General features: G+C 38.5%; 3 protein-coding genes across 4 annotated transcripts; 2 read left to right on the top strand and 1 right to left on the bottom strand.

Annotated features, from left to right (window-relative positions):
• Positions 1–1,351: 1,351 nt before the first annotated feature.
• On the top strand, positions 1,352–6,580 carry LOC145907067 (uncharacterized). Its single transcript, XM_082994503.1, has 10 exons — positions 1,352–1,385; positions 1,598–2,063; positions 2,453–2,572; positions 2,723–2,786; positions 2,907–3,039; positions 3,266–3,615; positions 3,914–3,945; positions 4,320–4,667; positions 4,745–4,942; positions 5,251–6,580. Exons 1-10 carry the CDS (start codon positions 1,352–1,354, stop codon positions 6,578–6,580), a joined length of 3,075 nt encoding a protein of 1,024 aa, XP_082850629.1.
• A 1,075-nt stretch (positions 6,581–7,655) lies between these two features.
• Positions 7,656–25,003, bottom strand: LOC145905550 (neogenin-like). Of its 2 annotated transcripts, none has more exons than XM_082992783.1 (27): positions 24,835–25,003; positions 24,270–24,620; positions 23,087–23,449; positions 22,460–22,610; positions 21,845–21,987; positions 21,177–21,334; positions 20,911–21,034; positions 20,358–20,454; positions 20,106–20,183; positions 19,846–20,003; positions 19,314–19,453; positions 18,988–19,129; positions 18,692–18,880; positions 18,519–18,629; positions 17,555–17,746; positions 16,763–16,858; positions 16,449–16,564; positions 13,395–13,575; positions 12,984–13,091; positions 12,417–12,626; positions 12,157–12,289; positions 11,659–11,906; positions 10,986–11,099; positions 10,428–10,547; positions 9,691–9,804; positions 9,337–9,401; positions 7,656–9,093 (listed from the first exon to the last, which is right to left on the bottom strand). In XM_082992783.1, the coding sequence occupies exons 1-27, from the start codon at positions 24,887–24,889 to the stop codon at positions 8,995–8,997; spliced, it is 4,056 nt and encodes a 1,351-aa protein (XP_082848909.1). In that variant the 5' UTR covers positions 24,890–25,003; the 3' UTR covers positions 7,656–8,994. The 2 variants fall into 2 exon arrangements, with proteins under 2 accessions (XP_082848909.1, XP_082848910.1); XM_082992784.1 differs by having other exon boundaries at positions 12,157–12,286.
• LOC145906211 (uncharacterized) lies at positions 13,706–15,936 on the top strand. Its single transcript, XM_082993635.1, has 2 exons — positions 13,706–14,561; positions 14,745–15,936. The coding sequence occupies exons 1-2, from the start codon at positions 13,861–13,863 to the stop codon at positions 15,187–15,189; spliced, it is 1,146 nt and encodes a 381-aa protein (XP_082849761.1). The 5' UTR covers positions 13,706–13,860; the 3' UTR covers positions 15,190–15,936.
• Positions 25,004–26,921: the final 1,918 nt, after the last annotated feature.

Raw genomic sequence — 26,921 nt, 5'->3', positions numbered from 1 at the left:
AATTGTTTATTGCCTCAAAAACAACTTTCACAGTTTCACAGCGATTTTATACAAATATAGACTAAAAATTACCGAAGAAGACTTGACCAATAATTGTAAAGGGATCTAGCCCTCGGTTAGCCATTGTTTTTTCATTATCTGCGACAGCAAATTACTTTATTTGGTGTATATAGTGAAGCAACAAGCCTTTGATTTACGTCAGAAGCCTGCTTTTCAGTGACGCTTTTACCATTTGGTACAACGGGAAATATGAAGCTGAAAAATGCCTCGAAAGCTACAACGCAAACAGAAACAAGTCGCAGTAATAAGCATGGTTATATGGAGTGGCGAAAAAATAATCGACTCCGACTCCCGTTACATGGTCGCAGTTATGACGTTACTAATATTAACATGTTGCCGATTGTCCGAGTATTATTTTACAGCATTTCTATCAATTTGACGTTATCTCGCTAACCGTAGTGCAGTCAGTTTGAAGGAGTTCGGCTCCTGGTTACAAGCGGTAGCACAACAATCAAAGGAAAACAAAAAAACGAGAGATTCCAAATTGGGCGTCGCCATTCGCTCGTGCGTTGTTTTAAATACTATTTAGGCGTCGTAAGCTTACGTGGATTTCGCAAAACATCCTTCGAATTTTTGAAAAAGACAAATTTTTAACCCGTTTTGAACAATAAACTGACAAACAAGCCAATAATATGAATTGTGTAAACTTCCACTTCCAATAAAATTAACTTCCAATTGCTTTGTTTATATGTCAACTTGATTTCGTACAATAATTGCTTTTGATAAACATGGAATTATTGTTTTGTATCATGGTAAAGTTCCGTGCTTGGCATGTCTGCTAAACACAGTGATGAAATGTGTTCGATCAAACGTAATCACCGTCGGTCTTAATTGATTGGTGATAATTATTGCTTCCCAATTCCGTCAATTTCAGAGTTTGAGCAGGTGAAAGCCTGTTCATTAAGGAAACTTCCGCACAACTAAATTCTAGCATTCATCATTGCCTTTAATTGTAGCAAATTATCGCACATCTTATCATTGCATGCCTCGGGCAATGTTGCTAACGTCTACCCAGCCAAGATTTAAACATGATTGGGTTCAGTACAAACTTGGCGTATTTGGCTGGTTTCCATTGAATTGGAATATTTATGTGAAGAATATAGGAATATGCAAGTTTGTTTGTTTGTTTGCGTTGCCTTGTTATGGTTGCATTTTCAATGAAACAATTTGTTAGCAGAGACCTCTGTAAATAGCTTTCCACATTTACAGTAAACGTTTGACAAAAGGTTGGTCTGTACGTTGCTTGGAAATCACAATGAAGGCAAACAGAGTAATTACATTCAAAATTATCATGATCATTTTACTTCAAGTATGGAAAGCAACAGGTAAGGGGTTTTGATTTACAAATACTCTATGATAACGACATTTTCACTACTACAGTACTTGCTTTTACTTTTTTGAAAGCGTTAATATCTCTGCCCGTACAACAATATTTGGTATTGAAATCTATGTAGGTAGGTATTTGGTTAACGATACCAATTTGTTGCGCATTTTTATTTTTTATTTCTGTGCAATTATTTTGACCACAAACTTTTAGGCCAGCAACCCGTAACTCAACACCCGTTGAACCGCTGCCTACTTTTTATTTGCGATGAACAAGATCCTAACTGCGATACAGGCGGACGATGCAAAGAAGGTTTTCGTACTTGCTGCGACAAATCTTGCGTTGACAATTACGAGAGATGCCCCGAAGATTTACGCCCTGCCTCAATCAGCAACTTCAGCAACTACGTGAGCGGCTTGAACGAGAGCCAGTACTTGCAGATGTTGGAAATCGCCAAGAAGAAGATTATGACCTACGCCCAAGCAAATCCTTGTTGGCCCGCCAATCGTTGTGACAATGCATCGTGCTTACCTCAATATCAACACTGCGACAACGGACAGTGCGTCGAGTTGATTTCTGACTGCAAGATGTTCTGGGATAAAGTGAACTATCAGTCTTCGCAAAGCAACGTGACATGTTACCCACCAGAAGTTTGCTTCCGCAACGTTTGCGCATTGGAGTTCGTAGATTTTAAAAATTTTACCTATTGTAGATTTTTATTGTGCTCAAAAAAGTCTTAAATTTAGCTTTGCCGTACGTTTTTAGCTTCATGCCTGTGTAAAGGAAAAATTCCTGAGTATCAAGTCCTCTTAAAAGCAAGCATCAATACGGTGTAATAATGCCTTTTTTTGTGTTTTTGGCTAAAAGTAAGACTTCTTTTGGTTCGTAATTAATTGTGGTAAGGCTACAATGGTAAAAAAACTCAAAATCTCAAGTTCAAAATCTACTGTGTTGTCAGTTGTGACGACACAATGTGATTTGATGCATAAAGAATTATTGTGTTCTTGTGTTCACAATCTAAAAACCTTTTTATCAAAACTCACGAATTTAAGCAACGATATTTTTCAGCTACTGGATGTGCGACGACGGTGAATGTGTCCCAGAACATGTTGTATGTCGTGGTGGAACTGGCTGTCGCGATGGAAGTGATAAAAAACATTGTGAAGGTTCATGTTTCCCTCCACCAAGGTTTGGAATTCTTTTTTGTGTGGCTGTCTAATTTTCTACATTGCTTTAGTATACAGCATGAATACATTGGTTTTAAAAATGTAAACCACTTTTTTCTTGTCCTGTTTTCTAAACAATGCCGTCGTGACTTACTAAACCATTTTTTCTCAGGTGTGAAAACGGAACTTGTGCATTTGGTTATTTCCATTGTCTCAACGGTGAATGCATTTTACAAGTGGGTTTGTTTATTGTTTTACAAGTTTATTTTTTATCCTCGTAACTATTTAAGTAAATACCATTAGGTTAATTACCATTTGTTCATCGTTCACAATACTCAGATAAATTATTCGTGCAGGAGCAAATTTGCGACACCGTGGTAAATTGTGCGGACGGCTCAGACGAAAAAAATTGTTCCAAACCGTGCTGGCCAAGTTATGCTTGTAATGCCAATGGTGGATGCAAAAAAGGATACTTTGAATGCGATGAAGGTATGCAAATGAAACCACGCTTTGCCATTAACTTGTAATATAACTTTAATTTTTATTCGACTCAAAAGTAACATATGTCAAGATATACATAGCATTTTTTGATGATCTTTTGTTAAAATTTAAAAAAATGATCCTTGATCGAAACAAAAACTTTGCACATAATATTGCTTGCATGAGAATCAAAGTGTTGCAGAATAGTTCATATCCAACCAACATTATTTAACAGGAAAATGTATCGAAGAGTCCCGAGCTTGTGACATGCGACACGACTGTGCTGACTTAAGCGACGAAATTCGACAGGGCCATGGTTTTAAGTGCGTCCAGGGCCGCAATTTCGATACGTGCGTTTTGCCACAGGAACAGGTGTTTGGAAATGTGGCGAGATGCCAGGATCTCTCAGACAACTGCACAGTTCCTGGAAGGTGTTTTGAGTGTTTTGACAAACGCCTCGTAATATCGGACCGACAACGATGCGATGGGGTGGTCGATTGCTTTGATCTCTCTGACGAATGTTTTTGCCGAAATCATCCGCGAACTGAGGATCTTTGTAACTCGCTGTGTCTTCATGCCGATAGCGTCTTCATTGAAAGGTATGAGTTGTTACCTCCGAGGAACAGTGTTTTATTTTCCACTGCACTTCATGCAGATAATGTATTTTTTGCTGTTTACATAATTTTTTACTAAACCAGTTTTTTTTAAGTAGTTTGGGTCAGTAAACTGTGACTATAAAGTCAAATCACACAAAGTGAACAGTGCACTAAACCGTTTTACACAGTTTCCATTTGTTTTAATTTAAAAATCACCCAATAGCTTTTCAAACCTTTGGGCAATGTTTTGATATTTTTACGATTAGCTCATTTATAACACACCGTAGTCAAATCAAACGCAATTAACTGCAATATTAAAGTAACTCAGTTGGCCATTGGCGTAGTTCTCTTTGATATAAAAGCATGCGGAACTAATCTTTCTTCCTCATAATAAGCCCAATTTGGAAGGCTAAGGTACTTGACACTTTCAATTAGCCGTTAGTAGCTGTGTAATTAGCCTTGTCACACCCTTGCTAAAGACTTCCGCTGAGTGTACTTTGGCCAATCAGCCGCTTATATCACATTTACGGTATTCTGAAAGCTTTGTTGCCTAACCTAAACAATAACGGCTGGCAACAATAACAGGTAGATATAAAAACAAAACATATTTTACGATAAAATTTATCGAGCTGTATCTCCAATAACAGCGGCTTTAACTTTTGTTTTTCGAATAACAGCGCATTTTGTCCACAGAAACATTGAGAAGGAATCAAACTGTCCATGTCTTCCCGGTCAATATCACTGTGGCAACGGAACTTGCCTGGACACAAACCGAATATGTGACGGTGTGGACGACTGCCCTCTAGCGGCCGATGATGAAAAGTTTTGCATCCGCAGCGAGTGGGAAAATATGAAGACGAAACTTTGTCCCGGCGACAATAATAAAGGTGTAATAGAAGCTGTAATGTGCGATGGACGCCCGGAGTGCTTCGACTTAAGTGACGAATGCAACGAAACTTGTGACGTCACACCACCTTTCTGTAACCTCCTGGCGAGATTTAACTCTGTCGATGGACCTTATGAATTCCTATGCGACAACACGTAAGTTGCATTTAACGGAGTCAGCAAAGGGCTTCAAAAGATGTATTCAACGTTTGTTGGTTTATATTTGTGTCCAGGGCGGTATTTCTCGATATGAAGTCGGTATGTGACGGAAAATGGAGTGCTTGCCATCCTAGGATTGATGTCGAAGAGTATGGATGCCCTTCGAGGTTCTATTGTCCTAATGGAAATGACATCAGCATTGACATCAATTTGAGGTGTGATGGAACACCTCAATGTGATGATATGACCGATGAAGACAATTGCACTGACAGGTGAATGATAACAATGGTTTTGTTCTTATTCTTTTGTTTACGGAAACGAATAACAATATTAAAGAAACAATAGTTTCCCTTCGTTGCACTTCTTTCTGTGGCTAGGACGGCGGGTTGACTGGGCGTGTTTGTTTTTACCAGCATATCAGTCGCTCAAGGTTTATATGGGTTTCACATAAGAATAACGTTGCCTGTGCATTTCGAAGAATTAACTCTTATTTAAACATTGAATGTAGAATGAATGTGCTTAATGTCACGAAAAATTATTCTATAAGTTTTCAAATTGTCTTAAATGCATTTCTTGACAGGTTTTACTGCGAGAACAAAGTTCCTTATTCTGTTCCTTTGAGTAAAAAGCTTGACGGGAAACCGGATTGCAGTGACGGAAGTGACGAATGTCCACGCGAAATGGACAATAACGTTTTATCATCGAGGAAAGAACTCTTGGGAGCATTAGGATTTAGAATTACCACTTGGATAATCGGTCTATTGGCTCTAGTTGGCAATGTAATTAATGCAGCCACCGTCGCTAGATCTGCCATCAACGTTAAACAGCTGAACGGTCTTTCCAAAGTCAATTACTTTTTCTTATTTAACCTGTCGATTGCCGACGCTCTGATGGGAATTTACCTCATCCTTCTATCCGCGAAGTCAATATCATTTTCCGGGAACTATTGTCGTTATGATAAGCAGTGGAGGACAAGCTCATCTTGCTCCAGTTTGGGAAGTCTGGCTCTCGTTTCCAGTGAGATGTCGGTACTTGTCCTATGTCTTCTCACTACCCTCCGATTGTTTTCCATCTCAAACCCGATCAAAACAAAACGCATGTCGGTAAAGATTCCGGCCATTCTGGTAACGCTTGCTTGGTTTTTGTCGACTTTGCTTGCAGTGCTACCAAGAGCACCAGCCCTCGCTGATTATTTTGTTTCGGAAGTTTGGATGCCAACTAATTTTACGCATTATGAGACCTTGGATAAACCAGAAATGACGACTCTAGTACGTCGTCTTGCGGTTATTTTGCCCAAGGGAGAACCACCTAGTGGTACCTCGTGGTTCGAAATGAGCGATTTTGTGGAGCAAAATTACGGCATTGAAGTAAAAGGATTCTTCGGCTATTTTAGCGACAACAGCGTTTGCTTGCCACGTTTTTTTGTCGCAGCTGGCGAAGCAGGATGGGGATTTTCGGCTACCATTGTTATTTTTAACTTTCTTGCGTTCTGTTACGTGTGCGGTGCTTATTGGGCAATTTCTCACATGACAACAATGAGACCAAGCACCCGTCGGAGGTCGAAACAGTTGCGAAAAATGCACGGGAGAATTACGCGCATAGTTTTAACAGACTTCGCCTGCTGGGTTCCTATTTGTCTCATGTCATTCCTTCAAATGGGTGGAGTGGAAATACCAGGCCAAGCTTATGCTTTCAGTGCTGTCATACTGCTTCCCATTAACAGTGCAGTAAATCCCTTTCTGTACTCGGAAATAGAGTTTTCGTCTATTTTCTGCTGCAAGAGATTTTTCCTTCATCGCCACAACCGGATTAATGACGTCACTGCAAGGGCGACAAAGTTATCTGTGATATCGCGACATCGGTTGGCGGATAAGCGCGGTTCGATCCCCACCAAAGACGAATCCGTGTGATTGTGTAAACAACTGTAAAACAAGTGCTTACATCAAAAGTGCAGTCGAATGCCGCCAATTGATTCCTGTTGTTTTATGACTGGAAGGTTTTGCATTTATGACGTGATAATGGAAGTTTTATTTTTTGTAGATTTGTTTTTACCTTTGGAACCATGCGAATGTACATGATTTGATCAAAACCTCGCAAAATTGTAATACCACATATAGTCAAGTAGTTCTTTTTGAGGAAATATTTTTAATTCATGAAGTTTTGGAGGCCCCTGCTTTTGTTGAGCGTCTTAGTGAGCGACTTGCAATAAAAGCACTTGTAAACTTCTTCCTTTTGTTGAAAGGGATGCAACAAATATTTCCTTTTGTATTTTTAGAACCACAAGGTTGCATACGCGAGTAATTTTTCATAGCAATAGAAATGTTTCTTGACTTGTGTGCATCATTACCCTAAAGAAAGTCTAGTTGAATGGTAGGCACTTGTGGAACCATCAGTTCCCTCTCATTCTGCTTCAGCTTGCTCGCTAGTTATTTCGTATGATCGCGACATCATGGCAATTAACATGTTAATAAGTACAAGAAGTACAACAACATGATACAAAGCTATAAGTGACCGGGCAAAACTTTCTGTTAGCGAATGTTTGCCAGGAAGTGACATAAAACTCAAATCAACATGACCGAAAAGTGTGCTGTTTACGTGTCGTCTTTAGCATAGTTTTAAACTTCAAAAACGAGTTACTCTTTTTAGCTGCAGGGAACTATCCGATCTACGTTATTCGTTCAACTTTACAAAGCTTCATTTTAATTTTTTTACTCATCTTGGTTTTACTCAATTTTTTTCAAAACAGAAAACGTAGTCGTGATGTCTTAAGATAAAAATCAGTCGCAGAGCTTCAGTAGTCACGCAGTAATGTGAAAACTTTCAGAAGTTTCTAATTGAAGTCAGCTGATTTATTAGTCGAAAAATATCGCCTGCACGGGCATCCTACTTATCTATATAAATTGGTGTCGCTGACAGAATGACAATGCCTAGAAGAGGGCTAGATTGTGGCAAAATAAACAAACCAGTCTCACAAAACTTCACCGTTTTCTCACTTTTACTTCACAAAACGCGCGCACTTTACAAAAAGGAGGCAAGGCGAAAAGTACAAAAAGTAAACGAACCAATAATAAAACGACGACCGAACGAATGAAATCCGAGGAAACACTGCAAACACCACGTTGTATCACGTTGCTACGTAACGCCGTATTATAAAGCATGTGGTGGTGGATCGAAGTATGGGAAGAAGTTTGAGAAACAACTATACGGAATTGTGTGGCGGAGGTTTATGACAGATTTCAAGTAAACAGTGCGGAGGTATGTAAAAATCTTTGTACATCTTTCAAGTCGGAGGTACCGCGAAATCGGTTGCCGTTGCGATGGTTTCAAACCTTACCAACTTTAAACACACAATCTTTTAACACAAAGGTGATGATAGGCTTTTTCCATTAACACACTAAACGAGTTACTGGAAACGATATATACCGTGCGCACGAAATTTACAGACTACGTACCTCTACGTCATAGTGACGTCATCAGAAACCGTTAGTAAAGTGCATAGCAGTACCCATTGGTCAATAGATTTGTTTCGTTGCGAACGAGAAGTATTGTTTGTGAATGACAAAAAGTTCATGAATTGACCATAACAGAATCGGTGATAGGAAGGTAGGTTCAATGTGTGCTCATACAAGAGCTGGTAACAGGAGTCAGGAGCGGTGGACGGGAGGTGCAAGGTGTAGCAGCCGGTGAAGCAGAATTCGACATTTGGATAGACCGACCTTCGCAACTGCCAGACGAACCATACACAAAACATCCAACTTGTAGACAAACCTACACACGTACAAACACGCACAAATGCTACACACACAATGCAAGGAAGCTAAATGTAGAAGGATGATAGAAAAACGCCGATGAATTAGTAGCACCCACCGTATAACACGATATACAATGCGAACAATACAATATGCTTCAACCGAGAAAAAATAATAAACGCAGGTTGCTCTGGGACGTGGAATTAAACAAGTTTAAATTTGCAACTTATTCTTCATTTCAATGCTTTTCAAAAATTTAAAGAATATTCATGGAATTGTTGATCTTTTGCAAACAGAACAAATCCAAATGAACGTAGTTTCCAATGGCAGAATCTCTTTCTCTTCCAGTCAAAGTGCGATTTGATTTTTATGATTAATGAACATTCCTCCACAATCCATGAACGGCAGCACGATTTACACAAAACGACGGCATTTCATCAGCGGTCTAAACGCCAAGCATAAAAAATCTCATCGTATATTTTGACTGAAGTTTTTGGCCGGGTCCAGTTAACCGACCGGATTGGCACTGAAACCAAAACTGTTTCTTTTTGTTCAATTTGCACCCAAGCAAATCTTCACTGGAGCAGGTCATCTTGGGCTCTCATCGTCTCCACAAAGTCGACAGCGTTGGCGAGACCTGCCGCCTGCAGTTCGTCCATTGAAGTGGATGAATCCTGAATGAAGACAATGAAGTAAATAAAAGCAGACTCTCCATACAAAATACGTGATAGTAATTTGTGAAATTTTTGTTGTTTAATTTAAGACATGCACAAACTGTGGCATGTAGTTTCAGATTATGCATAAATGTAGTTCAATCGCAGAGCAAATGTGAGATTCAACATTTATTTGTTTTCAGCCTTAAAACGTAAGAAACCGTCATTGTGCGGCAAAAAAATTGAAAAAAATTGTTCACTTACTGATCTGCTGTCCCGCGAACTTTCAACGACGTTCGTTGTGAAACGTTCGTGCGATGTTTGTTTGTCTAAAAATAAGTTCCTTTGATGTTTAAGTGATAATCCAGTACAACTACACTGAATTAAACATGAAGTTATGTAAGGAGAAAGTACAATAATGTGACATATATTAAGCTGGTGTAAAAATTTCAAAAGAGCAATGCTGGAAGCATATTGCAAAAAAAAATAAATAGACTTGGCCAACAAACAGACGTTTAAAATCGATCATCATCTCCTAATGGCACAGAAATGTTGGAAATGTTTGGTTAAAGTTCCTCATGTATGTCAGTAACGAAGACCAAAAAGTAAAAAACCTACCATTCAACAGATATTTCGGTTGACCCTTGGCATACGACTTGTTGTGTTGAATAGTTGTACGGGGACTATCCTCTGTTGGTTCGCTGCCATAAGCGCTGTCAGCTGCAACTCGTCCTGCCACAATTAACATACATGTTATGAGACTTGCTAAAGACACACGGGTAGGAATACACCAGGGAGAGACGTGTCAAATCACAGATGTAATATGAAGATATTGCGGATAGAATGACAGCTACTTTTAGATTGACATTGAAGTCACAAGTTTTATTAAACATGCATGGGCAAATACAGACGGGGGCCAAGTTCCTGTAGGTCTTTTTAACTGGAACACCAACTGTTGAAATAAATTAACGTCGCGCAACAAGAACAGCTCACACAGCAGTTCAATGTCAAAGTTTTTTTGTTTTGTCGGTAACAGTTTTCAAATGTTAATCGTTGCGAATTGGTTTTAAGTTTTTTGAAAAAGCCCTTTGTCCACTGTTTACTCACATGACCATAGCATGCCTGTGAAACTAATGATAAATTTTTGGTCAAAAACTTTACCACCTCTCATTTAACCATTGGTGCAAATAAATAAAAAACAAAAGTTTTTACAGTTTGCAAACAAACACGATTGGAAATCAGCCTCGTCAAGGGTCAAACAAGTTGTGTGAGTAAAACACATGATAAAATACAACTTCCACATTTGCAACTGTGGTAAAATGGTGATCAAGTCAGCTCAAGTTGTTATGTGTTACCTTGTGATCCGTGTACTGAAGGGTCGGGACTGTATCGACTATCTGATGTATGAGTAGAACGTGGATAAATAGATGGATGTCGCAAGACTCGATCTTCTGCGATGCTCACACGCCCAACGTCTACAACAAAATCAACCAAAAATAGTAAAATATACGATAAAATTATGCTTTGAAAGTAAAAATGTGCAAATGGGTATAACAGCAAAAGTAATGGGTTGGTACGAAAAAATATATCGATCAAAAAAACAACAACTTATTTGTCAAAAAAAACTCATCAAAAGTAGACGTGCTGTTTTTACCGCGACCAAATAACTCATCAAAAGTGTTTAAACATGTCTGCTAAAAAACAACCACAACAGAAACTTTGTTTTAAACCGCTTTTAAAGCTCTTTCTGTGTATGTAGGGGATGATTTATTTGCTTGTTTGAGCAGAAGCGACGCTTTGACTGCCAAGTTTCGTTTTACGAGCTCGTTACTGGTTGTAAACTCCTTTTAAACTTTGCTCGTCCGACGAACAACTGAGGTACGGGAAACAACAACGGTGGCAGAAATTCTTACCTGAGAAGTGACTTTGACGTTCCATGGTGCAGTTTCCTGGACTCCCAACACCACTATTCATTGTGTAAGGTTGGTATGGAGGATAACCATAAGATGGTGCGAAATTGTGAGCATCTGTAATGAAACAACAAACGTTACAATCCCGGTGTAATTGGAATAATAGTTCTACAAACAGAGCAATTAATGCGGATTGTTTTTTGCTGTTAGTTCACAATCACCATTGTCACATTTAGAATGCAACAACAGCTTTTGCAAGTCATGAAATCCTCAGATGTTCGCGGTTTCAGCAGCCGCCGGCAAAAGCGCAGAAGATAATGAGAGAAAAAAAGAGGGAAGATTGTGACGTCAGAAGGTAGTCACGTGATGCGTCAATCACAATTAACTGAGGGAAAAAGTGGTAAACGGCTTCGGAGCTCTGATCACGGCGCTTGTTTTGGTGCAAATTGGATAATTCCAATATTCCAGCTGCGCAAGCAGTCGGTACTTTTTACAATACTCGCATTACATAACACGAAACAATACAGGAAAAATGGCGGCAAAATTCGAAGGAATTATTAGTCTTAAGTCTTGCAGTGAATTATTCTGGAAACGAAATACACAAAATATATCAAATTTCTACTCAGTTGAATTAAAATGTAATTTGATTTCATATCCAAATAAAAAAAAGTAGCACCTGGATGTGTGAGCAACTGACTGTTGAGTGGAATCATCTCACTAGGATCACTGATGTACCTTCTCTGTTCGTGAAAAGGGTAGGGAGATTTGGTGCTTCTACTGTCAATATATTCGGGATGGTCATCGTTGTGAATGAGTCGGGCGTTCTGCCAAGATGCCTCAGACATAGATGAACGCGGATATTTGGAGGATTCCGAACCATGGCGTGAAGTTCCGTTCATCATTGGACCTTTCTCTATTGGTTTGCTGAAAACATTTTATAGGGTTTATACGAAATAAATCGGATATGGCAAAAATAATATCACTGAATGTCCAAAACCTACGAAGAAAGGCAACTTTTAAGCAAATTTGTTGTAAAACGTTTGGTGCAGTCCAAAAGAACACAACTAATTAGTAAATGGTATACATTGCATATTTAAGTTTATACTCAGTTACTGATTAACACTAGTTATTAACAATGATTTATTTCCGTAAACAATAACAATTGAAAGCCCACCTTGGCCTCGATGTATTTTTATTTCGACATATCACGACCGTTGCTATAGCGACGATGCAGAGAACGAGAAAAGTGACGCCACCGATGATCGTGTACCAAGTCCAAGTCGGCATACTCCACGTATCAGGCGCTGCTTTGGAAACAAAGCATTAAAATCCCTTTTGAAACATCAAGTAATGAACATATGATTTACTACATGAAAAACGTTGCATGATAAACTGAAATCCAGTTGAGTGAACAACTATGTACGAGGATCTTACTTTCCGGTTTTTGGCTGCTTCCAGTTCTGTATTCCACCATTTCAGAATATGGTCCACCTCCCACAGAGTTTCTTGCAAGAGCTTTAAAGTAATAGTGGGTGTTGCGAGTGAGGTCGGTCAGTTCTTTGGAAAGTTTGTCTCCGATCACAGTTTCTATCACCCACTCACCGATGGGATGGTTCGGGTCAGTTGTGTAAAAAATAAGATAACCTGTTTGAAAACGAAAACAATCTTGTCAAATGCAAGGCCACACGTAAAAATTCACCAAACAATTGTTTTTTTTCGTCTAAATTGTTTTCTGAATCGAATTGGTTCAACATTGTATGCATTTCCTTTTTAAACGCGATCAAAATTTCCATGTAAGTCTAATAATACATAACACTTGAGATATTGTTAGCACTTTTTCGTATGTTGAAAAGGTACAACAGCTAAAGAAAAAAACGGGAAGTTTCTTCAAAATTAAAATTATTTTTTTAGGCAAGAGGAAGCACTGCACCAATATATGGGAAATAGTCCTGTTGCTATAATATCATGACATAGAATTTTAAAACACAACAATTTTTTCACCTGTAAGTACACCGTTAGGTTCCTCGGGTGGTTGCCAGTTTAATTGAACTGATGTCGAATCTTCTCCTACTGGCATCACTGTTAAATCTAATGGAGCAGATCCGGGTACTGGAATATGACAAAGAAGATTTGAATTTCAAACATAAACACTTGTAGGTTAAGGGGTTCCACAGGAATCAGTCTGTTTGGCAACATTATATTGGAAATAAGGGCAGAAATTTACAATGACGGTTTGATGAAATTTTTTTTTTTTGATTGTTTCAAATAAATAAAAAGGTCCTGACGCTGGTCGTTTTCCACCTTAGCTTAGGAAACAATTAATTTAACCCCAAAACAGGCAAACTCGACAAAATTGCGGTTGCGACTTTAGACGCATGTAATTGGTGCACAGGATGTTGGTGATAAACTCACTGCTCTCCAGGGTCACAGTTTTCTCCGTCATCGACCAAGCGCTTTTCCGGTTGCCCTTGAGGACCCGTACAGCGATATCGTAATGTGTATGGGGGCGGAGGCCGTGGATGATGCAGTTTAAGTCGGAGGAGTTCACCACTTGTACTCGGGGTTCCATGGGTACGTTGGTCTTGTATCGAACCTGGAAGATAAAACATCGCGTTGTAACAACAAGTTGAGTCGAGCACGGCGCAGGTGTGAGGTCGCAGGGTTTAAGTTGGTTTTGGGGTGGATCGCGAGGTGTAAGTTTCTGGCAAGTGCGTGCCGAAAACAGCCTAATCCCGGAGATAGCGGTGCGCGCTCAAGTGGACATAGTCCATTAGCAGTCAAGCGTTCGAACCGACTGTTTACAGAAATCAATCTTACTCGGGCGTGCTGAACAAGGGTGAGGGTGGATTTGCACAAGGCAAACTGGGTTTTTGCGATAATGGAGGCTTTCAGGATAATATCGTCGATATTTCTGCTGTGCAATTGGATTGCAGCGGCTTCCTCGTGCCCGAGAATGTGCGTGTGCGACAACTACGGCACCAAACACCTGACGGATTGTGATAGTCAGGATATGGAAGCATTCCCAGCAGGAATACCGGAATGGACAACAGAAATCAGCTTCGATGGAAACTATTTGACGACCTGGGATCTAACAGCGTTCGCGACAACGACATACTTTGAAGAAATGAGCGTGAGGTATAACTTGATTACCGATATTAAGCTTTCAAGTCCTTCCAACAAGTCTGATGGTATGCGCGGATCATGCAACTATGCAAAGGCAATATATCCACGTGTGAAGAAGGTGAATTTGAGGGGGAATATGTTGAGTGTGTTGCCGAAATGTCTTCTGCTTTCTTGGCCCATAATTGAAATACTAAATCTCAACGAAAACCAACTGTCGCGACTGGCTGACCTTAATTTTGCCCTCTACAAAACACCTGGTGGAAGCTTGAAGGAGCTAAGATTGCGGGGAAACCAGATAGCGAGCCTCACTCGAGACGACTGGTTTGCTCCGGAAAACGCGATTAAAACTCTAGAGTTATTGGATTTGGGCGAAAATTTGGTGAGTTCGGTGGAATCTGGAAGCTTTCTATTCTTTCCGGAGTTACTCGTGGTGAAATTGGACCAAAACAGACTGAGGTATTTTACTCGCAAAACCTTTTCTGTACATATTTAGCAATTTTGCTACAAAATATAAATATTTAATCAGATAACAAGGAAGCGTCATCTGCGTTTGAACGATATGCAACGAATTACAAAAATTAAAGATAAACCTTACATTCCGTTTCGGTATTTAAACACCTTGCCAATGACCTTTTTTAGTCACATTCCCGGGTTTGCGTTCATAACGAGAGGAAAAAGACTGAAGGAGATCTACCTCGCCAACAACCATATCACAAGCATCGACGAGGATGCTTTCGCCGGATTACCAGCTTTAAAGGTTGTCGACCTCAGTACAAACATGATACAGTGCCTAATGCCCCCATCGTTCGCAAGCTGCGGTGTTCCAACCGTCGAAGAAAATAGTTTGGAAAATCGCTGGCTGAACGAATTTCGTCCCAGATTCGAACTGGATCTAGGCGCTTTGAACCGACTGATGGTGACGGGAAATTCTTGGCTTTGCGATTGTCATCTTAAGCCTATGCTGCATAATGTGACCATCCGACGGATCATGCCTCAGTTGAGATACGAGAGATGTGATCTGCCGACACGTTTCCGTCGCAGTTACTTATCAGCAGCCCTTTCCCAGATATCAGACTGCCCTTGATCTGTCAAGTTCCGTTTGAACATTTAAACGTCCACGCCACATTTAACGCCAGTGTTTAATTTACGCGCCAAAAAAATTTCTCCCAAAACAGCTCTTATACTTTTGATGGTTGCATTTAATGATAAACGTTTTATTCGTTTAATTATTATGTATGTTTCGCGTCGGAGAGGGCGCGGAATCGCGTTGAAAAGAATCTTTTGTTTCATCGTTTCACGCTTTTTATGGTTGGACACTTTTTGTTTTATTGTGACTTTACGCGCGACCTATTTAAACGAACCCCCCTACACTTCGCACGACTCAAAAGATTCGTTTCCCACAACAAGAGCTATCTTTCCAATCATTGCGATTTCATTTAGCTGAAAAGTGCCTTTACTTTGATTTAAAATTCGTTTCTGAACGACTTCGTTGTTAGTTCCGTAATTATAACCAAGTTACCAACGATCAAACCGCATCTTAATATACTGTGCCATAATCCCGCTTCGCCTATTGATCTATGTGTCGTGGTATCTCTATGTGCTTCTTGGCCGAGAGTGAAAAAATACACGAGGTTGTTTACAGAAGTGTCCGCTTCCTTCCCAGATGCCATTAATTTCATCAGACGAGCTGTAATTACACGCACGCAAATCCAGAAGTCAATAGGCCAAGACATATCTTACTGAAGAGAAGCACGGCACAGGCAGCTGATTAAATGTAACTCTGTTGTAATAATTGCTGCCAAAATTGCCCTTATATTTGATGCTGCTTTAAAATTGGTGCAATTTTGATTCAAATTTTAAAATGTTGGAATGTAATAAAATTGTTTGTGCAAAAGGCATGCACAATAATACAGTCAGAAAGCACTAATAAATTGTCCTGCATAATTAAGTTAGTACAGTAGGCAATGGCATATCATATATATGTAATGTCACACCTATAAGAGTATTATAGTGATCCAGTATGTCAAGAAGTCATGCTTAATGATCATTTGATCCGACCACTGAAGGCAAAATTGCCAGGCCGTTTACCCAGATAAACGTACACTGTCAAATTATGATCAAATTTTTATGAAGTGCTGCATTTGAAATTGAACTTTTGTAGAAGTCCAAGTTTTTCAATTGGGAGGCATATTATACGGCACCACTTTCAGCAAGAGTAATATGTACATTATCTTAGTTCATCCACGAAACTTTTATAACAAATATTTTGTACTGTCTGATGATCGCAAAATTAAAAAAAACACACTAATTATGAATTTAAGTAAAATTTGCTGTCACACTTACCACATATTGGCGCGAATCCTTTTCCTTCACTGTGTCATGCCATGAGACATTGAGTGTGGTTGCTGTGAGAACAGTTGCGTGGACACCAAGTGGAGGGTAAAGTTCCTCTACAATCTCTGCCAGTAAAAAAAATGTGTTTGTATCTATTTTTTTTCGGTAAGCTGCATTGGGTTACTGTTTTTAACAAGCTGGGTTTTTGCTAAACCCTAAAAAGTTTAATATTGGCTTTGTTGCTTTAACATCTATGTGTACTGCTATTTGCCCAACATGGTAAATCATAATACAAATGACTCTGTTTTAATATTTGAGTTTACCTTCTATTGCTTTAGTTCTGGCTTTTGCAAGAGCTTTTTCTCCACGACCGGCCTGATTTCCAGCTTGTACACTCAGAAAGTAACGTGTGGATGGTTCTACAAGAAACCAATAAATATTTGACAAGCACTTCAATTATCAAACCTCAAAGCCATAAAAGTATTCTCATCACGCAAGGCTGACACTGAAGAATTCTGGCACCACAAAACAAATTCAATTTGCTGCCATAACGAAAACACAATGGAAAGTTGTTTGGTGAAGATACCCAGAAAAGCAAGAATAATTATTTAGTGGTTTGTGCTACCCACAAAGATTAAATGTGGTTGATTGCACTCGTTTCAAATCATTCTTGTTCTGTTGACAGTCAAATAATTGCGATCGTCGGTCTGAATGGCAATTGCCATTTGAGTTAAAGCTGGATATAAAAAGCAGACTTTGCATTGGGCCCGATGGCCCTCTTTCCCCACTTTGCTGGAGCCACTGGATAAACAGGGACAAGTGCACGACAATATAAATTCCCAAAAGGGCAATGACTGTAGTAGGTCGAGAGGATTTAAGACAGAGCGATCAACCACACTGTTTGACTCAGACAAACAAAACTGACAAGATTCTATTTGTCAGAGTATGGCAGTGAATGCAATGCATCAATGACACCTGCAGTTTGATAAGTTACAACACCAACCTAACTTTCATTTGTGGGACATTTACAAACTAAGCTATGCAAGCAAAACTTTAAATGCAATAATAACCAATAAATAGTAAGTGACGAATTAATTAATGAAATGCAGGATTACCTAGATCAGTAATTTTATAGTACTTTTCCCTGCTGCTGATCGCAACAGTTTTATCTGTTGGCACAGACCTTCCCCATCCAATAATGTATTCACGAACAAGGGTGTTTCCATCAGGTTTACCCCAGGAAACGTTTAGAGAGTTTACAAACCGCTGGACACTTAGTGTCTTGGGTTTTCCTGGTGCTTGGGATTCTGCAACAAACAGAAAAAAATTTAACATGGGGGAAATCTTTTTGCAATTTCCAAAACAGGAAAGCAAATTTATTTCAAACTAATTAATACAAAATAAGTTATAAAAATGCGGATATTTAATTATGTAAGGACTCCTTTTTTTCAAAAACGTAAGTAAGTTTTTGAAAAACACCCCTACAAAACAACATATCTCAAGACAGTTTAATCACACAAAACAGGCTCCTTATCTTCCAGTTAAATATTACCCAAAGACAGGCAGAGCCAGCAAGAACGTGGATATATTTACTATCAAAACAGACCCCTTGTTTTTTGAACTTGGTGCGACATCTAAGCAGTGGGCTGGTTGCAATGAACAATACCTGAGGCCTGAATGAGTAGATCACCTTTACTGGGTGTCACATTGCTTTGAAGCTGCCCCAGGCTGTGTTGTCTGGCCACTTACTAAAGCGCTAATGTACTTTTTCCGCTAAGGGTACCACTGGCCTTAATGACTTTTTATACAATTGCTGCTTTGATGGATATTTGGTTACTGGTGTTGGACAAAAACCAGGATAGAGAGGTAAATAATAGTGGGACACTCTTACAAGAGGCACGTTTTTAACTGCACTGACTAAGATTGATTGCATAAACACTTTTTTGTCATTTTATAAACAAGGTTGCCACAGTGACACTTCAAACTCACAATAAACACACTAATCGTCGACAACACTATTGCTGCATTTATAATAGTTTGTCCACACAGATGTAATATCTGCATTTTTATTATCAATACCTTCTCTCCAACGTCGAGGTGTCGAAAATGAGACTTTTTTTGAGAAAGGCCCTGAACCATAATCATTGATCACTTGTATTTTAACAGTGTAAGCAGCATTCTTTCTCAAACCTACAAAGAAAAAACAATTTAAGAATATAAATGTTTTTAAAAACGACCACAATGATCGTTACCTTTCAGGAGGAACTGGTTCACATTAGCACTTGTAGATTTTGTTGTAACTTGTGATCTTTGTTTGTATCTCAGTTTGTATCCTTTAATTATTCCATTCACTGATGAAGAATGTGGAGGAATCCACTTAACCAAAGCACTATCAATTCCCTCAATACTGACTGAAATATTCAGAGGTGGTTCCTCAGGAGCTGCAAAAAATTGCTCATTTAAAGTAATTTCTCAGAATATAATAAAAATTGGCTGCAACTTTCACACAAAATAAAAAACACAATAAGCAAAAATGTTGTCTGATTACCGTCACTTCTCGTTCGAATGGTAGTTAGTGGTGTAAAAGGACCGACCTCTCCATACACACTAACTGCTGCTACCTTAACTCCATATTTTGTGTATTTTCTCAATCCCGTGATAACATTGGAAGTTTGAGTGAAGTTTTTCTCCTGAGGAAAAAGATTAAGTTGATGTAAAATAATTTTTAAGAATTGAAATCATCAACACTAGTACAAGTACAAACAAACACAACAAAAAGATTTAGGTTTTCAAGAATACTTGTCTTTCACATCAGTAGAATATGGCAAGTTTAAACAAATGGGAAAATTAAAAAAACTTGAAACAATTTCCTACCAGGTAGCTTTCAGGACTGAGCTGCATATTGTGTACATGAACTTTGTATGATCGTGGGATCTGATCAATAGCTGGTTTCCCCCATGAAGCAAGAACTTCTGTGGATGAGGGCGACACCAACGCAAAATTTTCCACCACACCTGGTAAAATATTTATTGTTAAAGTAGCAATACACAGTGCCAAGTAGTCAGGTTTTTGTTTATACACAGCATCAAATGTATATGAAAGTAACTACTAAAGCTGGTAGAGCCATCACTACTTAAGTGTGTAATTATAGATCAGTGTGAGTGGTATGTGTGAGGACATGGTACAGTGAGTTTGACATGGCGAAAAGCTTGAAATGTAATACTGCAGTAGGGAAGCTTAGCCAGACGTTCACCTGCAATTCACCGGTCATATCACTAGCTGTTGTAACAGCAAATCCCCCTTAAATACGGCCCCTAGGACGCCACCATAGCGTTTGAAGTCACTGTTCTGTTTCGTGGTCTGACATGGTGAAAAAATGTTCCACATTAAAGTGATGGGCGTGTACCTGGGGATGGGTGGCTTTCAGGTACAACAAATGATATCTGATGTGTGGTTGAGGCATCCCCTGGCAGTCTTGAAGCCCTGATAGACACTTGAAGCTCATGGCCCGGTTCCAAATTCTTTATTACCAGTTTGGGCTGTGTAGGTTCCTCAATTGTCGTTCTGCAAAATATTTTGTGATGGAAAGGTTCATGTTGCTGTAAGTTCGCTAGTTATAGTGCAACAACATATCATTTGAGGCACGTAAATAGGAGTTAAACTCACGTTTCTGTTGTTGTGTCAACAATTTTTACTTGGTAACTTCCCACACGTGGTAATCTTGACCAGGAAATTGATGCAGAACTGAAAATAAATGTTTTGCAAGTGAAAAACTCAAAGTTAAGTTGCAATTTGTAAAGCTTGATGTTCAGTATTTCGGTAGAGCATAGTTTTAATCATGGAAAGCGGTTTAACAAATCACTTTAAATCTATATGATGGAAACAAGATTTTGTCACAAACATACAAACAATAAAAACCTTGATGTAAGCTTTAGCAACTTGATGTGCAAAGTACTTTGACGTGGATTAAATAAATGATCAGAAATGAAGTTCTTTTCAAAACTGCTGCTATCATCTACAAAAAAAATCTGTTTAAGTGTAAACCTAGATGAGATCTCTGGTGAGCGGCATCTGAGCTTTCTCGGGCGGTGGACAAACAAATTGGTCAATTACTTGCCACACAAACATAATCACCACCATCAGTCAATATGCTATATGGGCCAAGCAATCGAAATCACTATCTTGAGTATGTTTGTAAGTCCACATAAAATCGCAATGGAAAGCAGGTGTATGTAAAAAGCATTTATTCATACAAAAAACAAAATTACTTGCAAAAATATAAAAATTTTGGCTAACAGGTTTAGTACAACATTTTACAATAATCGCTTGAATGCTGGTTTACTTTCTCCCTAACATTGCATCCTTAAAAATATGTGTGTATGCACAATAAACTTGACAAAACTTTTTTATTTACCAATATCTTAGAAATAGTTGGATTGGATATAATAACATTTTAAACTTATAACTTTACCTTCAAACTTGTCAAATACAAAAAGTTTTTGTGAGGCAGCAACAGATCCTTCTGTATTAGTCCCAAAGCACTGATACACTCCACTATCCGACTTTGAAACTGATCTTATTACAATTTCGCCATTCTAAACAAATACAATGTTCTTTCAGAATGTGGAAAAAATACCATTAAAAATGTTTGGTTATGCCAACAAACATGAGGCTTGTACACTCCATCGGCATTGCTGTTAATTAATTGAGTATTTACTTTGTACAATGATATCTTACATTGATTTTGAGGTTTGCTGATGGGCTGAGCAACTTTCCTTCCTTGTACCAAGTGATTGCAGGTAAAGGCAAGCCAGTTACGTTGCAATTTAGGTGGCTGTCTTGGCCGACGGTCACATAATTGAGGCATGAAGGCTGTACTTCCATGGATGGCGGCACTTTAACAAATATTTTGCTTTGTAAGTTTGAGTGGCAAGGATTTTGCTTTAATAGTTTTGATTGGTCAGCAGATTGTTCACCATGTTTAAGGGATGTAATTTAAGGAGAAAGGTTTGCAGCCGTTTGGGGCTTCCTTAAAATCTTTTAATCTGGATTGACTTTCAGGGATAATCTGTTTTTAATAACTCATAAGGGTACTAGTTTAATATTTCCTGTTTTAAAACCTTATTATAATTATTAATGAACTTTTATCATCACAAAAACTGTTGTATAAATATTACTACATAAGAATATAATATATGATAATAGTATATTTGTATATAATATCCCAGCTAACTTGCACATACACGGCTTGGGATGTGGCATAGCAGCTGTGATGTTACGTAGACATTAGGGATCATGCAACACCACTTAATAAAGGGTCTATCATATTAACAGGACATTTCCACACACACAAGAGGTGGTAATATACAACACATCTAATTGCTGCTGCTATATTTACCACTTACCTAACACAGTGAGATAGGCTGAAGCAGTTGGTGGGTGGCTTTGGCCATTGCTAGCAGTACAGGTATAACGTCCACTGTCTTTTGTGTTTGTTTGGACAAGAACGAGTGTGCCTTGTCCTACTAAGAATAATCTTTCCTCCAATCTGTGTTTATAAATATTTAAATACCAATTAAACAGGGATCAATTCCAATTATTAGGGACATGAGTCGAAATTGAACATGCTCAAAAATTTGTATGAAGGTTTAATCGCTAACCAAATCCAAACATGTTGGTAAATTTGGGTTAAACTAAAACCTCTAAAAAAAGTATTATGTGCTTGATGAATAGTTAGCAGATGGCTACCAAGTGAATATTGTGCAAAAACCAATCAATATTTTTTCACTGTATATGCTAATTTGTATTGATCTTGGCTAACATATGTTCTTTTAATATTTGTATGAATATTGTATGAGTATATACTTCATAAATATAAAGTTGCACAAAATGACTCTGCAAGTCAGAAATTCAAACTGCTTTTAGACGTGTGGCCACAGAAATTATAACCAGACCAACAATAGTTTTGCGACGCTCTGTCACAACAAGTGAGTGACGCAGAACAAGCTAGGCAAACAAACCTAAAGTCGATGGGCTGCCCATTCCGGCTCCAAGAAACTGCCGGCAATGGGTGGCCAGTTGCAAAACATTCAAGGTGGGTGGTTGAACCAAACGGCGTTGAAGTGTTGACAGGCTTTATTGTAATTTCCGATTTCTTGCCCACAACTACACCTGCAATATTTAAAATATTTTACAGCCTAAAGCAATAGTTTTATATGCCCAGGGCTAAAATAACTGTACAAATGTGTCATTTTACTAAATAGTTTTTGTATCTGTGATATTTTGTGACAAAAGTACATGAAGAGTTAAATAAGATGACAATATAAAAAAATAGGAGTATTTTTAATCTGAAATCTCGAGTTACATGCAATGGATCACACATAATACTTATTAAGGTCATCACAGAATCATATGGGTTGAAAAGTTTATCATGAAAAATGCTGCTGACCAATACTATTACACATTTCTCGGCCATTTGTTCTGTTCACGCTTGATTAAACTGAACCAGTTGCATCAAAGGGTGACAATAAATTTACTCAATGTGTGAAGAAGTTTACACCATAACATTCTGTGTGAAATCAATTATTTCCGTCACACGCTTAATTTCACCAAGTGTTTCCTGAATTGCAGAATCACAGGCAACTTACTCTGGTTTCTCAGGACAGTCACTTGAATGGGGGAGCTTTTTCTTGACCGCACAGAGTTCGTTGCAGTGCACCAATACAGGCCGGACTCATTAGTTGTCACAGGACCAATTTCCAATGCCCCGCTAGGCAAAATTGCCACACTTAGGTTGGAATGTTGTGCACTGGCAATGTTGCCTGGCAACAGAGATAATCTTGAAGATTGTCCATAAATGTTGTAAATGCTGCCGTTGGCAATGGGAACATCATCGCGAAACCAGGTAATGACTGGTCTGGGGCTGACTTTGTCCAAACTGCAGTTAAGACTGTGTATTGTGCCCAATTTTAATGAGATTGACTCTTCTGAAGCTGATATCCGTCCTAACACTGTCAACAACAAAATAAGGCCAAGCTTGGCTTTACAGTGGTAGGAATGTGTCGACTACACATTTGGGGTGTGGTGAGCAAACAGCGATGGGGTCATAAACCTGCTTTTCAACTTATTACCGGCAATAAGAAGGACCAAAGCAACTGTCACCCCAATCTCAATGATTTACAAAGTGTGCAAACACAATCTATAAAGCAGTAAAACAGACAAAGGGGGCTTTGTGCAAGTAGTGGAAAATTAGCGGGAAGTAAGTGACCTTTGATAGCATGAAAATCTGATTGATGTTTTTTTGGCTATTTTGGTAAGAATGTTATGTACACAGCAGAGACTCGACATGGGAGTCAGTTTTCTACATACAGGAAGGAAAGGGGGCAGAACTACTCTCACCCCCTGGCAAATGCCTGCCGACAGTTGGAGCGTGTAGGTTTTATGTGGCGGGGGTTAGTGATGCAAGGCATAGCGTTAATGTCGAAAGGTGTGTAACGGGAGAAGGCACACTGTGAGAGAGCACAGCTGGCAAAATTTGTGCAGACATTTCTGCCCACACTCGGCGTGAGAAACTATTCCAAGAAAAATTGCAACTTCTTAGGGTATTACCAAAAACATATATATATACCATTTCTTAATTAACTAGTCCCTGGGATATTACCAAAAACATATACCATCATGCATTTCCAAAAATAATTTGAGCAAATCTCTTCTAATTTACGCAAATGTTTGCCAACAGAGAATTAAGGTTTGGAAAAATTAACTCTAATTTCAACACAAAAAATATAATCAAGCTTTATAATATCATGAATGAAATTTATTGTAATTTACCTGCGACAGTTACTTTAGATGGTGCACTCAGCACGCTCTTTGATGAATAGTTTACCACACAAAAATAAGTTCCGTCATCTGACGTCTCATCTCCATTGCCTCTTGACTTGGTTGCAGGAATATGTAAACTTCCATTATCATAAACAATGTTTCGTCCAAGAATGTTTTTTGAAATAAATGGATGGCCATTTTTAATCCAGTAAATGTTTTTTGGAGAAATCTCTTGCTGTTGCAATGAGCAGTTAAGGAGAAGAGGGTCACCTCTTTTAATTGTTAATTGTTTTGTTGCAGACGAAGTGTGCAAATCTCTACATTGATCTTCAAAGAACTGAGGAAGGGCTCCAGTCTGACCTACACACAAGAATACACAAGATTGTCATAGAAAAGAAAACATGGGAACAGACAATTAAAAAATGTGCAAATGAACTAATATACTTTAACACTATGAGCAAAATCTCAAACTAAAAAAACACACATAAGAAAAAAAATACAAAAAACTACTTCATTGCTGATTTAAAAAAACAACATTAGTATTATTTTAGACCCAACAGAGAAAAAGACTTACCAAGCAAACTAATTCCTGTGATAAAAATAAATAAAGTTGCAAATGGAATTTCCATTTTTGTTGGTGTCTTGAAAGCTTTTTTAGTGTAGCTCTTTCATTTTCTAGCTGGAAACCTTCTGTGGCATTAGCAAAAAAACAGTAGTTTACGTTATTTAAAGCTTGTATGCAGTACTCTAGTCAAACATATGAAAGTTGTTGTGAATCAGTGTAAAATTCATTTCAAGGTTCTGTTTCATTCATGAACAGGAAAAAGATTATACTGGCCAAATAAGCATGAATACTAAAACACAAGGTAAAACTTCAGCAGTGCGATCCTTTGTAGCAATGCAACATGATATTGATACGTTTAACAAACCTTTTAAAGTTATAAATATTTCGGTTTTGTGCATGATTGAACGCTAACCCACTATGTTAGTGCTGTACGTAAATTACTTCAATGAAAAGGGCAACGCGTAAATCGGCGTTTAACAATCGACAAATAATTCCACAACTTCTACAATGTGTCCTATGAAAACTCTTTACTGATATGCTGTACAGATTTTGAAAGATTGGTACAAAAAAATCTTCTGAACTAAAACACGCATCGCCACTAGTTGTAACTTCTTCTCAAAAACCACGCCAATTCAAGTGGAGAAGCAGACACGCAGACACCGACACAACATTAAAGCGACACTAAAACCTCAAAAGGAAAAAAGGGAACAGGGCCTGCACCGAATCCTGCTGTGCAACAATTGCGCTCCTCGTGGAAAGCATTTAGGTTTCTGTAATTTAGCGATTTTTAAAATTAGCCATGCATAAGTATTGATTTGATTTGTTTGGTAAGTACGTAGAAAATATCATCAACATGGGAAATTATGATTGGTAATGAACGAAGTTTTGATGAAAGACTTGTTGATGCAAGTTTTAAAAAAGAGAGAATGTAAATGCCCCAGACTAGATAATTGTGTTGGTGGATACAAACAAAAGATTTAGTTTTCTTTGTTTCTGGAGCAACATCGGGAGTTCGATCTGCTAAACAATAAATCAAAGTCGGCCGTCACGATATAGGGCAGTGCAGGTGTGCTAATTACCGTTTCCAGTATGGTTGAAAAGATTGTGCAGAGAAGAGGGGTGTGATTGTCGCTACCAGTTCAAATAACCAAACTGAAGTGTTTGGCAATTACATAAAAACACAAGTAGGCCTACCAAACGTCCACATTACTACGAAGCACGTAAATTAATTGCTAAAATTAACAACAAATGTAACAAAAATGTTCGTCATCAATACCGGTAAACCCACGAGTACATTGTTTCACAACGATGTATTGATACATTCACACTTCTCAGGCAAAATGAATAGGTTACCCATCTAGTTTAGCTTACAGTCCTACACTCGAACTCCATGTTGGTTTGCCATTGTAGGTTCGTGATTGGCACTGTCAGTCGAGGCGATGCTTCAAGCAGCCTACGAATTAAAAACGGTCTGGATTTGTTTGGGGTTTGTTGAACTATCGTGGTTTTTTTTATATAGCCCACTGGAAAATAGTTCAAACTTTGATTTTCATAAGTCGCCCACAAAGAACCCTATGTAGTTGAGGAACAGTTAAAATGCAGTTTATGATCCGAAGTCTGAGTGTATTTCTTATTGTTTACTGCGGGTGCTTGATGGCGTCGTCACTTTTTGTCACGCTTTGCATTTATTGTGAACATTTTTGCGTCACTTTATCATGGCAACCAATACAAGTAGGCTAGCAATGTTAATACAACCAATTGCTGCAAATGTTTTATTGGTATTTTTAACTAGAAAAAAGTGCTGTTATAACACAACTTATGCCGACGGCATGTAGCCTAAATCACAATGAAAGAAATCAGGATTTTGTTACAGAAAATATATTTGTGGTTTTAGACTCGCAAAACGTCTTCTACAACAAAAACCTTGATGAAAGAATTTGAAAAGTGCTTGGTTGAATGAAACTTCCATGGAAACGATCAGCTTATTCATAGTCATACGGGAAGAAAGTGTGCAAAAGTTTCAGAGAAATCACCAATGTGATTATTAAACAGGATTTCCTGCAGCAAGAACGTCTGCGTAGGTTCAGCATGGTATT

This window comes from Ascidia mentula, chromosome 6 (assembly GCF_947561715.1).
Source record: "Ascidia mentula chromosome 6, kaAscMent1.1, whole genome shotgun sequence".
Taxonomy (NCBI): Eukaryota; Metazoa; Chordata; class Ascidiacea; order Phlebobranchia; family Ascidiidae; genus Ascidia; species Ascidia mentula.
Note: the sequence above shows the minus strand (reverse complement) of the source record. Positions and strands in the feature narration are given on the sequence as shown.

Bases quoted from the DNA above. Each gene is read 5' to 3' on its own strand.
- LOC145907067 (XM_082994503.1), top strand. From the start codon at position 1,352: ATGATCATTTTACTTCAAGTATGGAAAGCAACAG. The intron at 2,787-2,906 runs GTGGGTTTGTTT...TTATTCGTGCAG, and splicing joins ACGGTGAATGCATTTTACAA to GAGCAAATTTGCGACACCGT. The intron at 3,616-3,913 runs GTCTTCATTGAA...AACACACCGTAG, and splicing joins TGTGTCTTCATGCCGATAGC to TCAAATCAAACGCAATTAAC.
- LOC145906211 (XM_082993635.1), top strand. From the start codon at position 13,861: ATGGAGGCTTTCAGGATAATATCGTCGATATTTCTGCTGTGCAATTGG. The intron at 14,562-14,744 runs GTATTTTACTCG...GACCTTTTTTAG, and splicing joins TTGGACCAAAACAGACTGAG to TCACATTCCCGGGTTTGCGT.
- LOC145905550 (XM_082992783.1), bottom strand. From the start codon at position 24,889: ATGGAAATTCCATTTGCAACTTTATTTATTTTTATCACAGGAATTAGT. The intron at 20,004-20,105 runs GTGAGTTTAACT...AATATTTTGCAG, and splicing joins GTTGACACAACAACAGAAAC to AACGACAATTGAGGAACCTA. The intron at 10,548-10,985 runs GTAAGAATTTCT...ATTTTGTTGTAG, and splicing joins ACGTCAAAGTCACTTCTCAG to ACGTTGGGCGTGTGAGCATC.